Source organism: Phocoena sinus, chromosome 13 (assembly GCF_008692025.1).
Source record: "Phocoena sinus isolate mPhoSin1 chromosome 13, mPhoSin1.pri, whole genome shotgun sequence".
Classification (NCBI taxonomy): Eukaryota; Metazoa; Chordata; class Mammalia; order Artiodactyla; family Phocoenidae; genus Phocoena; species Phocoena sinus.
This window is the reverse complement of record NC_045775.1, coordinates 22759276-22773585: the sequence shown is the minus strand read 5'-3', so window position 1 is coordinate 22773585 and position 14310 is coordinate 22759276. Positions and strand designations below refer to the sequence as shown.

Here is a 14310-nt window from a genome sequence, read left to right as displayed (position 1 = left end):
GACTATTCACTCTGTAAATGTGCTGTCAATCACTTTCTAAGAAAAATTAACCATCTTAATTCATTTAAAAACTGCTATAATACTTACATTTAGCATTTCAAAATCATTACTTTCTAAACCCTGTGTGAGGAGAACTGGAAAACTGTTTGTCTGTGGAAGGGTGTCCTTTTCTTTTTTCGCATCTATATCCAGTGCTCCCAGGCGTTCTTCAATGCTAACCTACAGAACAGAAATGACCAGTTAATGTTATATGAGACAACACCTAAAGCAGTTTGGTCAAATTACTTTGTGCTTATGTCTCAGAAGACAAAAACCACTGACTGATTCACACCTCAACAATGAAAAACACAAATACGCTCTTCCTCATTCCAACAGAATCTCATCACCAAAAGGCCAATGTCGTAGACAAGGGTAATACCTGCAGTCCAAGTTTCCAGACTCCAGTGAAAAAAACTGAAAACCATGATTTGAAAATGTAATTCATAAAATCCCCCCTATATGAAGATTCCAAAAAGACAAGGATCAGGCAACTGATGACTAAAGCACAAGAAAAGACCTATAATCACAAAAGCTTCCCCTTCTGTAATTATCCCTTGCCATCAACCTCGGATCTTTTGCTAACAAATATTATCAAAAGAGCATAAAGACAGTTATGTTCCCCCAAAATTTATAAGATGTCTTCCTATTTTTCTCTTTGTTTGCTATACAAAAACTCACTTGTACATAACTAATCCCTTATGAAAGCAAATCTAACAACTGTGTTCTGCCAGCCCCTCGGAAGCTCAATCAAAATATGAACGTTCTACTACTACCAAAGCAAACAGAGAGGCTTTGGTAAAGCCTCCTGTTTGGGTTATGTTTTATGAAAAACACTAAAAAGGTAGGAAAAAATTAAAGGGTAGGATCTAGGCCAAACTAGAGGAAGTTGACACCGTATTTTTAAATCAGATATCATGTTATTGAGAAACAATTTTTAAGAACAGCAATGTTATTCCCCAACCCCCCACCCCCAATAAAGCAAGACATTTAAAATCAGGTAAAGAAACACTCTTTCTCTAATGATTAAACAGTTAAAATTCTAGATTACTTAGACAAGAGTGACAAGTGAATGGAAGACAAAAAAGGATTTTTCACAGACAAGTAATCACAAGAGGTTTTTTAAGAGTTGAGGAAAAATGAAATTTATAAGCACTTTAAGAGGTTATAATGACGATCACTTTTAAAGGCTAACTAGCATTAAACCAGCCAGGAATGCTCAGACAGCCAAGAGACAAGGCATCACTGGAACTCAGCAACATGCGAAACCCAATGAAAATCATCACAGCAAGTCCTGGCTTAATCTACAATTACCTTATCCAGCTAACAATGACCAAATGGCCAGAAGAGTACCCTCTTTAGTTAATAAGAGTTTTGTCCTCTCCATTTTCTGAAGTTTCAGCTTTGGCTCCATCCAATATAATTCTTAGAATCTCCCAAGTAATCTTAAATTTCAAACTCAAAAATGGTCAGAATGAGTGTATTACCTCCTTTTCCCCTAATTTCCTCTTGCTCTCTATTTCCTCAGTCTGTGGAGGAGCAGGCTTGATAGCTGCATGATGACCAGGTATCCCAGGCACCAGAACTTTTGCTTCAGAATTCATCACTGGTGTCCTCACCTGTTAAACAGGAATAGCAGGGGTGTGACAAAAGAAACTGTCTTACTCTTTGCAAGATTTATCCCCAATGAGAAAACTAACAGCTTTTAAAAGGTTTTCCTACTGAAAAACTTAATGTAACTAACTCAATAGGATATGAATTAAAGATATATTTTAATTGAATACTGGCATTTAAGTACAATCTGAACATTCACTGTTTTAAAGCCTGCAACATGTAAGAGTAAGAACCAAGAAAAACAAAATCTACAGATCACACAATGACACACTGACTTAAAAATTCAGGGGACAGGGGTTCGATCCCTAGTCCGGGAAGATCCCACATGCTGCAGAGAAACTAAGCCCATGTGCCACAACTACTGAGCCTGAGCTCTAGAGCCCACAAGCCACAACTACTGAGCCCACGTGCCACAACTACTGAAGCCCGTGCTCCGCAACAAGGGAAGCCACCACAATGAGAAGCCCGCGCACTGCAATGAAGAGTAGCCCCCGCTCGACGCAACTAGAGAAAGCCCACGCGCAGCAACAAAAACCCAAAGCAACCAAAAATAAATAAATAATTTTAAAAAAACGTTAAAGAGTGAAGCTGTACATTTTATGACTACCTCCAATAATTGATCTTTGCCAGAAATGCTCAGACAGCCAAGAGAAAGGTGTCATCTCTGAAACTCAGCCAGAAGCGAAACCATTTGAATGTCATCATAGCATGTCTTGGCTTTCCTTTTTTTCATTAGACTGCCAAACACATGATGTCTCCATGTAGATGCCACATTATATTCAAAATAAAGCATGACAATAATGTTCTTATATCTGGTATTTAATTCCAGCCCCATCATGGATTTAGGTTTTATTCCACCCTGAAATACAGCATTCCTCTCAACAAAGTTTTGTCCCTTTAAGTATATAAATTGATGAAATAATTCGATAAATTTGATACTGATATTTACTCAGTGATCCTGCACTGGGGGTGGGGTGGAGGAGGAAGAACTAAATAAATCCAAGGTCTTCAACTTCTAGTCACCTATTCACTCATTCGTTCAACAAATCAAGAGCACAGAAATGAAAAAAGTTTTACAGTCTTAATATCTAAAACCTAATCCCACAAAATTTGTTAAGACAAGATCATAAAGAGGATATTAAGAGTTTAAACATAGTATTACATAACAATTCAATTCACTCAAATATCTTTTTTCTTAACTTCTAATATGAAATGCACTCACCTTTGTTATAGCTGTTTCTACTTTTGGGGCCCAGCAGATTGAAATATCTCTTACTAAACACATATGAGGTTCTTTGGAATTTAAAGCCTGGGAATAGAATTTTAAAGAGGGAAAGGGGGTGGAAGGTAAAAAAAAAAAAGCGTCAAACAAAGTAATTGGGAGTAAGAATAAAGTGAAAAAGAAATGCATTTTTATAAAAATACAAAAAAGTATAGAAGGCTTCCACAGAAAACTCCTGGTCACTCAGACTGATCACCATTCAGATTGATGCCACATGAGGAAAATGGGTAAACTCTGAAGATACCAGGCATAATGTTTACTTTCTTCAGTTATGTACTGCTCAAATCTTTCACATACGCAGTTTTAAAAGACTGACATTTAAAACGTAACAGATTTTAAAGAAAACATTATTAGCTCATCACCTTATAATCTATCTTAAAAAAGACTGATCCTACCCTAAATTTCCTACTGCTATCCTTCCACAAGCTAGTCAAAGACAAGCAATGCTGATTAATAAAATGCTCTAAGGTGAATCTCTATGTCCTGATATGGTATTAAACAGGAGGGGAAGTGAGATGCAGCAAAGTACATATGTACCTATAAGGCTTAAAGTTATAGGTAATTCTCTATATCCACCTAATCAATATCTGGAAAGACACAAAGCACACAGGAAACAGGCTGCATCTGGAGAGTGAGGTTATGAGATCCACGTATGGCAAGGAGACGTATGTTTACAGTTTAACACTTCTCTCCCTTTTTTGTCACACCATAACCGTGTATTACATTTTTTTAAAGTAAGAAGTATTTTTAAATAGACTCAACAAGAGATTGCTTAAGCAAGAGATATTCCTCTCACAGTCTCTCACCTATTGGACATGCTCATAGTAACTCACCAAAAGTCTCCAAAGAAACTTCTGTAATCAAAAAACCTAAACCACTGCCCCACCCATTACGTTTCCACTTAGAATACTCAATGTGTGCTATTACTACGGGATCTCTTATTAAGATTTACCTGTGGCTACTAAGCACCTGAAATGTGGCTAGTCCAAACTGAGATGGGCTTGTAAGTGAAAAATATACACCAGATTTTAAAGACATAATACCAAATAAAGGAAGAAGGGGGGCAGAGTATCTCAAATAATGTTTTATACTAAACGATATTTTGGATATACTGGGTTAAGTAAAATTACATAGTTGACCCTTGAACGATGCAGGGGTTAGGGGCGCCGACCCTCTGTGCAGTCAAAAATCCACTTACAACTTGTTCATAGTTATAACGTATCCATAGTTCCGCATCTGTGGATTCAACAACCTTGGATGGTGAAGTACTGTAGTATCTACTACTGGAAAAAATCCACGCGTAAGTGGACCCACACAGTTCAAAACTGTGTTGTTCAAGGACCAACTATATACAGAGTTCTCACAAGTTAAAATGAACCATCCACTGAAAAGTCCTTCAGTTAAGGGGAAACATATGACATCTTCTTAAGTATTCCAATAAACAGACCAACATATCATTTTAAAATCATTCTCTTCCACAGACATGTTGACGTTGCACTGCTTTACTCCAGAGGAGCAGCTACGTACCACTCGCTCAATGGTGGGCTGAAACCAATTGCCATATACAAGCAACAATGACATTTTGTCGGAGCAAAAACCAGCTGCTAGAATAGGGACGGGTTTTGGTGTTGATTTCTTGCCTTTCCCAGGCATTGCTATCTGAATTGTGCAGTTTGAAGTCAAAGGCTTTTTGCAGTATCTGGGAATGGAAAAAAATGAGATTAGAAAATGTGAAATAGCATCTCACACTAATTCTCTGAAGTTGGTGTCATGAAATGTGACCCTTCCCCGGCCTCCGCATCATCAGGAGTGACCAGTGTCCCAGAGCACTAGTGTTCCTGTCAAGACTTCATCTATCCCCACCCTGCCAACATTCAAGACCTCACCACCAAAACCTGCCTTGAGGCACACCTGCTCTTCTATCCCACTCTATCAACACTTACAAAAGGCCCCAAGCTCCCAAGTGCTCTCTCTCACCACCCTGAGCTTCAGCCCCAAATGGCTCTGTTCTTGCCCTACTCTAATCAGCCCCATCTCTAATTGCCTCCAACCCCTGAATCCTCACCATGACCTCTGCATCAGAGTTCCAGGAGCAAGATGATCAGCAAAATATAAACAAAATTAGATCCTCAACTTCTCTGAGAGCTCTCCTCACCTTGCTTGCCTCGGCAGCCTCCCCCACACCCTTAGTGCCAAGACCCTTGGCAATGATTCAAGTACGTTTCTTGTTCTTCACTAACACTTCAAGACAAGTAGTCTCTCCCTCCACCACCTCCAAAACCTTTGAAATTGCCGTCACCAGCTACCAGCTACATTCCCCTCCTGCCGTCATCCAATGGCCTCTGGGTCACTCAGCATTTCTTAAAGATGTGAGTGGCTGTCACTCTGTCCAACAATTCCGCTGAGAAGTCCCTTTCTTAGTGATTTCCGTATACAGCATGCAGTCTGACGATCCTTCTGACACCCTGCCCTCTCAGTTCCTTTAGCCTTCTACCGCTAGCAACCTTGTCCTTCCCTGTACCTTAGCCACACGCTCCTCACACCACAGACATCTTATCACCACTAAGTACACACCCTCCATAACCCCAACTGTAAGCACCCCGCTATCTTTCCAACTCACTCTTCCTAGTTTCCCAACTCCACATCCATCTCTATCCAGGATTTTTGGCCTCTGCTTTGGGCTTTACCCTTCTGTGGTCTATTCTCTTCATATCAGATAGAACGACTTAAAACTTAATGTCTTAAAACTTAGGTCAAACCTCATCAATCCTCAGTTTAAAATCCTTCAACAGCTTACTACTGCCCAAAGAGAAATGCCCAAGCCCTTACCATGGTCCACCACTTCTGGGCCCTCAACTATACATTCCATGCATACAAATGACTATATAAATAAAGGCCTCAAGTGCTACACATCAAAATGTTAAGTTACCTCTAGGGAGTGGGACTCAATGGAGGGAGACTTGAGTTTTATAATCAATTGTCTATGCATCCTGAATGTTTTAAAATAAGTGTATATTACTTTCATAATCCCTATATAGAATTGTAAAAGGAAGGGCACCAACTGACAATAAAAAGTTGAAACCATTTTAAAGTTTAACATAATTCTGCACATGACTGAGTCTCAGACCATGTTTATAGCACATGCAAGAGTTGGCAAACCTTTCTAAAAAGGGCCAGGTAGTAAATATTTTTGTTTGGGGGGCGGGGTGGGGCACATGTGGTCTCTACTGGATGTGGCCTGCAGGCCATAATTTACTGACCCCTGGTCTATGACTACTACACATCCTATCAGCAACTCCCCTGTGTCCATCAAAACACAAGCATTCACTGATCCACAAATGTGTGACAAATGTGTGACACTATCAAAGTTAGAAATTAAGGCTTCACCAAAGTTCACAAGCAAAGCTTTCCTACTGAACCAATTTCTTTTAAAATAAAACTTGAGTTCTCACTGGCAATGTATGTAGTCATACAGACAAAGAATTAAGAAGGCTTTCAGAACAATCTAAATGAAAAGTAACATAAAGCAAAGAATATTGAGGTGGGAGTATAAATAAGTAGCAAGTCAGGGAAGGAAAATAAATTTCTGACTTGAGAAACTTCTTACTTACCCATTTAATATGTGTTCAAAAAGATGAACTTGACCATCTCTGCAAACAACAGCTAACTTGACAGGCTAAAAGAAAAATGTAACATTAATAGGTAATATACTTCGGTCTACTCTAATAATTACTTATGAAAATCCAACTACCCTCTCCACCCTTCAAATAACAAGAGATAAATCAAAACAGTAAGGATGTTCAACTCTTGAATTTAAAAATAATCACTGCCACCAAAATAACAATTCAAGTAGTTGTTGTCAAGCCTATAAATAAAAGTTTAGGCTAAGAAGACAGCACAGTCCATGAGAACGCAGCATGGAAGTTAGAGGAGCTAAGTCAACAACCAAGCGCACTGGCTGACAACAGGGAACCAACCGCAGGCCCACGTGTCAGGATTACTGAAAACGCCACTGCGCCCTGTCCTCTCCCCTCATGAGCACTCAATACAGAATCCAATGATTACTTCGAATAGTCTAAGATTTTTATTTTGTTCTCTCTCTTTCCTGAATCATCAAATCATCAAAACCCTGATTTTAAAAAATAGTATTTGTGAAGTCCAAAAACAAAGTCTCTAAGAAACAAGCCATTTACCTCTTCTTTATTTTCTGACAAAGTCAAGTCAATATAGACAGGTTCGTCTGTAACTGTAAAAGACATCACTGCATTCTTCTCTTTGTTTTCTGAACGGACCTGCCTAGATAACAAAACCGATGATTAGATAATGAGACATTTAAAAAAAAAAAAAGGCAAACACCTAAAGGGAGTTACAGCAATCGGCTCCCAACAGCATTTTCATCTTTTGAAAGCTAAGTAAGGTAATTAAAGATCAAAATAAGGGAAGCATTTGTGTCACTACCATGTGACATGGTTATATGGGAAAAGAGAAAGCATTAATGCATTTGTGGCAGACTTAAACAATGAGCAACGTTCTTTTCCATTAACCTATTTGTCTATCTTGATGGCAATGCCAACTGTCTGGATCACTGCAGCTTTGCAAGTTTTGAAGTGAGTTTTCCAACTTCTTTTTCAAAGTCATTTGGCTATTCTATGTGCTTTGTGTTTCCACTTGAATTTTAAAATCAGATTGCTGGGATTTTGACTGGATTCACTTTGAATCTATAGATTAATTTGAGGAGGATTATCACAGCAATACTGAGAAAACAGAGTCCAGAAATAGATAGATAGATAGATAAATGATCCTCACTATTGGCTGATTCTTTGGGAATCTGCCTACTTGCTAAAATGGATCTGTAGACCCCGCAATCACTATTTGTGGTGATTTCATGGTCTTTAACAGGTCTACATAGAGCAGCGAGGCATATGAGCAGCCCAATGCTCGTGAGGTTTAACAAGGCTATGCTCTGCCTTTTTACTTCAGCTTTCATACTAAGTATTCTTTTTCCAGCCTATTTAGCGCCACACTTTTTGCTTTTATGCTTTTGGTTGGTGATTTCACTATTTAAAATGGCCCCCAAGTATAACGCTGAAGTGCGGTCTAGTGTCCCTAAGAGTAAAAAGGCTGTGAGATGCTTATGGAGAAAATGTTTAAGTTCGATAAACTCTGTTCTGACGTAAGTTAATCAGCTATGTGTGTGTGTGTATGTATACAAATAAACTAAGGTATCTTTAAACAGAAATACACATAAAACAAGGTTATGTATTAATTAGATGACAAAAATGTTGTAACCAGAGGCTTGCAGAAACCAAACCCTGGTGTTTCCTCAAGGAGTAAGAGTTTAGTATCACTGAATCAGTGCTCCTGAGGACTTCATACAACATGACTACTCCAAGTAGCAGGCAATTGACTCAACGTGTATATATGCAGCACCAATTCACTGGAGATAGTACTGGGAGTACTGGGACCACTGGATATCCAAGAAACAAAAAAACAAACCCATGAACCCCAATCCGTTCCTTGAACCATATACACAAATTAACTCAAAACAGATCACAGAACCAAATAAACACAAGACCTAAAACTAAAAAACTTCCAGGAGAACACGTTTGTGACCTTGGGTTAAACAAAGACTTCAAAACATGATCTGTACTTCATCAAAATTAAAAACTGCTTCGTTTCAAAAAAAAAACACAAGCCACAGACTAGGAGAAAATATTTGTAAAGCATATACCTAATAATTTATTTATATTCAGAATATACAGAGAACTCGCAAAACTCAGTGAGAATACAAACAACCCAGCAGAAAATAGGCCAAAATATTTGAACACACACTTTGTCAAGGAACATATCCAGATAGCAAATAAGTACTTAAAAGATTCTCAACATCAATAGTAATTAGGAAAATGCAACTTAAAACCACACTGAGATACCACTACACACTTATCAGAATGGCTGAAAGTAAATGACCATATAAAGTGTTGGTGAAGATGTGAAGGAATTAGCACTCTTACGCACAGCTGGTGGGAATGTAAAATGGTACAAACACTCTGGAAAAAATCTGGCAGTTTTTTAAAAAGTTAAATATACACCTATCGTAAGATGCAGCCATTATACTCCTAGGTAGTTGCCCAAGAAAAATGAATCATATGTCTGTAAAAAGACTTGTACACAAGTGTCCTTAACAACTTTATCTGTAATATGCCAAACATGTCAACAAGCCTGTAGACTGAGGTGGGGAGGGGGATTACAAAGGGATACAAGGAAACTCTTGGGAGCAATGCAGGTGGCCACCGTCTTGATTGTGGTAATAATCTCACATTTGTATACATATGTAAAAACTTAATTATGCTTTTGCTTTAAGTACATACAATTTATTATGTCAATTATACCTCAGTGAAGCTATTTTAAAAATCTGGTCACAAATTTTAAAAATAAAGACTGAGTAACAGAGTAACAAGCGTGGCTTACAAACATGATTCAAGATCAGTTTCTTTTTATTAACTACTGAGACTTTATACATTTACCAGTAAACAGTCTTTCAGTATTTTTGTGTCTAGAAGAAAATTAAGAGTTGATTTGATAAATTCTAAATATTTCATGCATAATAACTTCGTAATAAAACAAGGTTCATTCTAAAATGAAGTTACTCATACTATATACATACTCAAAATCACTGCTATCGCACGACTATACACAGCAGAAGCTGCTATTTTAGCACATCAATAGGAGACAGTACTTCTTCCTTGCAGTAATATGAAAGGGTTTTTCAGTTGTTTTTTTTTTTTAATTTTAATCTTCATTCAGTGGCAAGAAGCCTTCAAATGTTATTTTCTTTCAGAAATGTGTCTTTCAAAGGTAATTATAAGGGAACCCTCGGCTTGCTCTACCTAATAAAACATTAAGTTTTCATGAATGGCCTTTGGGGGCAGCCTTTCAATATCCATTTTAATCTGTTTGTTTTTTATGGTTTACTCCTCTGTTACTAGGAAGCCCCAGGTATACACAAACTATCTTCAGGATCTTAAGACAGCAGAAATCAACTTTTCTGCTATACAAAAAATTATAGAGCTGGAGACCCCTAGTCTCAGGAGCCAAAGAGGTGAGGCATTAAAGACTGAAGCACCTCAGTAATGTCAGGAGATTGGGGTGGCCGATTTTAACTTTTTTGGCATTACTAATTTCTTATGTTAGGGATAAACCCTCTAGAACCAAAATAAGATATTCCAATAGGCACTCCTCAAAAATGAAACACAGGACAGAAAACCAACACAATTTGATTATAAGAGGCAAAATTAGGAACTAAGCTGATGGTCTGGAGGTGAACAGAGGTCCACCTCCAGACTGACATGAACCTTTCCCCACACTACTACTTTAAGAAATACATATTTGATGAGTATCATTTCTGAGTATTATTTGGTATAAATTTACAGTAACTTTATATGGTCAAGAGCATGCTCAACTAACTGATCATTAGGATAAGAAACTACTTCTATTTTTAAAATCTCTACATATTCTGTCCATGAACATCAGGTAAAAGAAAAAAAGTTAATTTCACCAATAGATGATGTTATAAAATCCAAGAAATTTCTTATTATTTCTTAAATTTAAAAACTTTTTGATGGCTCTTCAATACCAAATTGATTTTTACTTTCAAAAGTAGCTTCAGGGCTTCCCTGGTGGCACAGTGGTTGAGAGTCCGCCTGCTGATGCAGGGGACGCAGGTTCGTGCCCCGGTCCGGGAAGATCCCACATGCCGCAGAGTGGCTGGGCCCGTGAGCCATGGCCGCTGAGCCTGCGTGTCCAGAGCCTGTGCTCCGCGGCAGGAGAGGCCACAACGGTGAGAGGCCCGCGTACCGCAAAAAAAAAAAAAAAAAAAAAGTAGCTTCAAAGGGAATTAGTGACAGCAACCACTGCAAGGAAAGGCTACTGGGAATTCTCAGACACAACCAAGGAATTTAATGTCCTCAGTAAACCATCAAATAGGCATTATTGCACTAACCCTGACAGTCATCTCTTTCAACAAAATCAGAGATTTTCCTAAAAAAATTTTTTATAAAGGTTTTTAAATTGCCCAGTCACAAAAATATTCAGCCCACTCTATCTCTAAACAAGCATGGAGGAAGTTCTATTATGTAATGCTCTTAAATTTTTCTCATAAAGATCTGATTTTTAGGCAGGCTCAATTCCTCATTACAAGTCAATATAAAATAAATCTAACATTAAATACAATAAAGCAAATCTCATATTCATCATTTACATTAACCATATAAGCTATGACCGATTCTTTCAAGGCAATGTTACCTCCCAAAATCCAAAAGACTACATACCAGACATTAAGTAACCGGTCATGTACTGCTCCAGATAAGAAATAAAGACCTGTAATTCCATCAAAGGGCTGGCTCTCATTAGGAGGTCTGATAGTTGTGAACATAAGTGATGAAACCGGCGTTGCATGTCCCGTGAAGTGCTAGAGAAAGTTAAATCTCATTTAGGAGAGGGTGTAAAGCAGTAACAAAAATTAGGAGTTCATATGTATCATAAACAATATACATGATACACATCTGAAATCAGAGCTCCAGACTACTAAGGTTATTTGTGCTATATTCCTCTCACTTTAAAAAACTCCATCCAAAAAAATCTCAACATTAAAGCCGTCCCTTCCAACTCCCGTGAGCCTACCCCACAATCTTTACTTCTTCCATATTTGTGTTAAAGATTCACTTCATTCTATCCATTTTAAAAGGGGTGCCTGGGTGCTCAGACACAGCCAAGGAATTGTAGGTCTTCATGTTACTCTCAGCGAGTTGAAACCACAATTTTGAGGCATCATCACAGCACCAAAAGTTCAGTAACCCCTGAGCACACTCAAAATGTAATTCTAAATCTCCACAGCTAAATACAGTAATATACCAAATGCTGGATGCAAGCTAGAAATAAAAAATTACTAGCATTATTATATAATTATATTATTATTGAAGAGAGTAAGATACTTAATTCAAATTCTACTCATTTCATTTCCCATTTACATTCATTCTTCCAATGCATGCAAAAAGGACATGTCTCATCTATTTAACAGATTTGGAGGACTACTTTTGTCTATTAATTGTACTATTTCATATGCTTGAAAATAACACATCTGTATTCTTAAATCAATATTCTTTGGCTCAGACTTCTGCCTTTCTCCATACTTACTCTACACAACTGTTATGCTTACAAGTAATTCGATTCACTCACTCTGTAGACTTCTTTGGTCTCCAAAACCCATAGTTTGATTGTTCGACCAGCTGAAAGCAACATCTTTCCATCTGGGCTGATACACAGGGAACTGACGCTGCTATTATCACCTTTCCATTTGCTGTATTGTGAAGAGAAATAAAAACATCTCAATGAATGGGCAGGAAACTTAAAGCAAAAAGAAAACAAAAGGCAAACTAGGCATTAAAAATACCACTCAAGGGGCTTCCCTGGTGGCGCAGTGGTTAAGAATCCGCCTGCCAATGCGGGGGACACGGGTTCGAGCCCTGGTCCAGGAAGATCCCACATGCCATGGGGCAACTAAGCCCGTGCGCCACAACTACTGAAGCCCGCACGCCTAGAGCCCATGCTCCGCAACAAGAGAAACCACCGCAATGAGAAGCCCATGCACCACAACAAAGAGTAGCCCCAGCTTTCCGCAACTAGAGAGAAAAAAAAAAAAAACCACTCAAGGTTCTATGCCAAACTGCATTCCCTAAAATCCTGACTCAGGTAACCAACCTTGGACATATCACCAAGGTAATGCTTCCCCAATAGGACAGAGAATCAATCTTAAGAGGTACCAGGAAATGGGTTAATAAGAGCTATAAGAATGTAAAATGGGTAGCTGTGTCTCCTGTGATCCATGGTGATCCTGTTAATGCCCAGGAAACTACCATGCTGGCTGGACCTCTACGTAGAACCCAGCCTATCCCCTCCATAGTTCCTGCATTCTCTGGAAGGTTGAGAACTTAATTTACTTAGTAACACAAATGATCTCTCAACCTACAGTACAAAAAGATTATTTCTACCCCAAATCCACAAATATATGTCCCTAGTTGATAAAATAGAATAAATTAGGTAAAATGATCCCTTTCTAATACCACAAATATGATTAACAGCAAGAGTCTTTGTTGACGGTTGCATACGTTAATGCTATTTATAAGCAACAAGGAGCCTGGCTTGGCTATTCACTTATAAAATCAAGAAGTAACAGTAGCACGGCTTCCCTGGTGGCACAGAGGTTAAGAATCCGCCTACCAATGCAGGGGACACGGGTTCAAGCCCTGGTCCAGGAAGATCCCACATGGCATGGAGCAACTAAGCCTGTGCACCACAACTACTGAGACTGCGCTCTAGAGTCTGTGAGCCACAACTACTGAAGCGCATGTGCCTAGAGCCCATGCTACACAACGAGAAGCCACCGCAGTGAGAAGCCACACACCGCAACGAAGACTAGCCCCTGCTCGCTGCAACTAGAGAAAGCCCATGTGCAGCAACAAAGAACCAGTGCAGCCAAAAATAAATTAATTTAAAAACAAAAAACAGAAGTAACAGGAGCAATCTTCTTACGAATAAAGGTTAGTTCTAAAGTGGAAGAAAACATATTGCTCTGCCAGTCACACTGGAATATGTCAAATTACTCATTTGGAAAAACAAAATTAGATTCCTGTCTTATATTACATACACACTAAACTTAATAAAATTAAACCAAAACTAACTGATTAAAAGTATTAAAAAAATACTGGGGCTTCCCTGGTGGCGCAGTGGTTCAGAGCCCGCCTGCCGACGCAGGGGACACGGGTTCGTGCCCCAGTCCGGGAGGATCCCACATGCCGCGGAGCGGCTGGGCCAGTGAGCCATGGTCGCTGGGCCTGCGTGTTCGGAGCCTGTGCTCCACAATGGGAGAGGCCACAACAGTGAGAGGCCCGCGTTCCGGGGGAAAAAAAAAAAAAAAAAACTTACGAGAAAGTTTTTATAATCATGGGGTTAGGAAAAGCCTTCCAAAGCAATTACAAACAAAGAATCACAAAGGAAAAAAATAATCAAGTTTAATTAAATAAAACTCTGTACTACAAAATAAGTCATAAAATTAAAAGCAAAAGGCTAGGAGAAAAATATCAAAAATATACAGGCGAAGAGTGTGGAGGCAGAGTCAAGATGGCGGTGTGGGAAGACATGGAGTTAGCTTCTCCCCACAACTAGGGCGCCTAATGGCCGCTGGTGGGGGACTCTGACACCCAAGGGGAAGGGAGGAACCCCAAGGTGAACCGGTAGGACGCAGTGGAACTGGGTGGGGGAGAAGTGGAGGCCAGACAGGATCGGCACCCCTGAGGCCGGGGGGATCAACAGGCAGGCGGGAG

At 39.1% G+C, this 14310-nt stretch overlaps 1 protein-coding gene and 3 non-coding genes across 4 annotated transcripts in view; all 4 read right to left on the bottom strand.

Annotated features, from left to right (window-relative positions):
- The window catches only part of WDR43 (WD repeat domain 43), a 49887-nt gene that overhangs the window by 14106 nt on the left and 21471 nt on the right, over positions 1-14310 (bottom strand). The window contains 8 exon segments of the mRNA XM_032652672.1: positions 88-219; positions 1524-1655; positions 2873-2959; positions 4460-4631; positions 6544-6608; positions 7126-7228; positions 11260-11399; positions 12167-12287. Coding sequence (XP_032508563.1) covers positions 88-219; positions 1524-1655; positions 2873-2959; positions 4460-4631; positions 6544-6608; positions 7126-7228; positions 11260-11399; positions 12167-12287 — 952 coding nt within the window.
- LOC116764809 lies at positions 1252-1327 on the bottom strand. Its single transcript, XR_004353021.1, has one exon. It is a non-coding gene; the product is annotated as a small nucleolar RNA SNORD53/SNORD92 (small nucleolar RNA).
- On the bottom strand, positions 2283-2360 carry LOC116764808. Its single transcript, XR_004353020.1, has one exon. It is a non-coding gene; the product is annotated as a small nucleolar RNA SNORD53/SNORD92 (small nucleolar RNA).
- On the bottom strand, positions 11686-11770 carry LOC116764810. Its single transcript, XR_004353022.1, has one exon. It is a non-coding gene; the product is annotated as a small nucleolar RNA SNORD53/SNORD92 (small nucleolar RNA).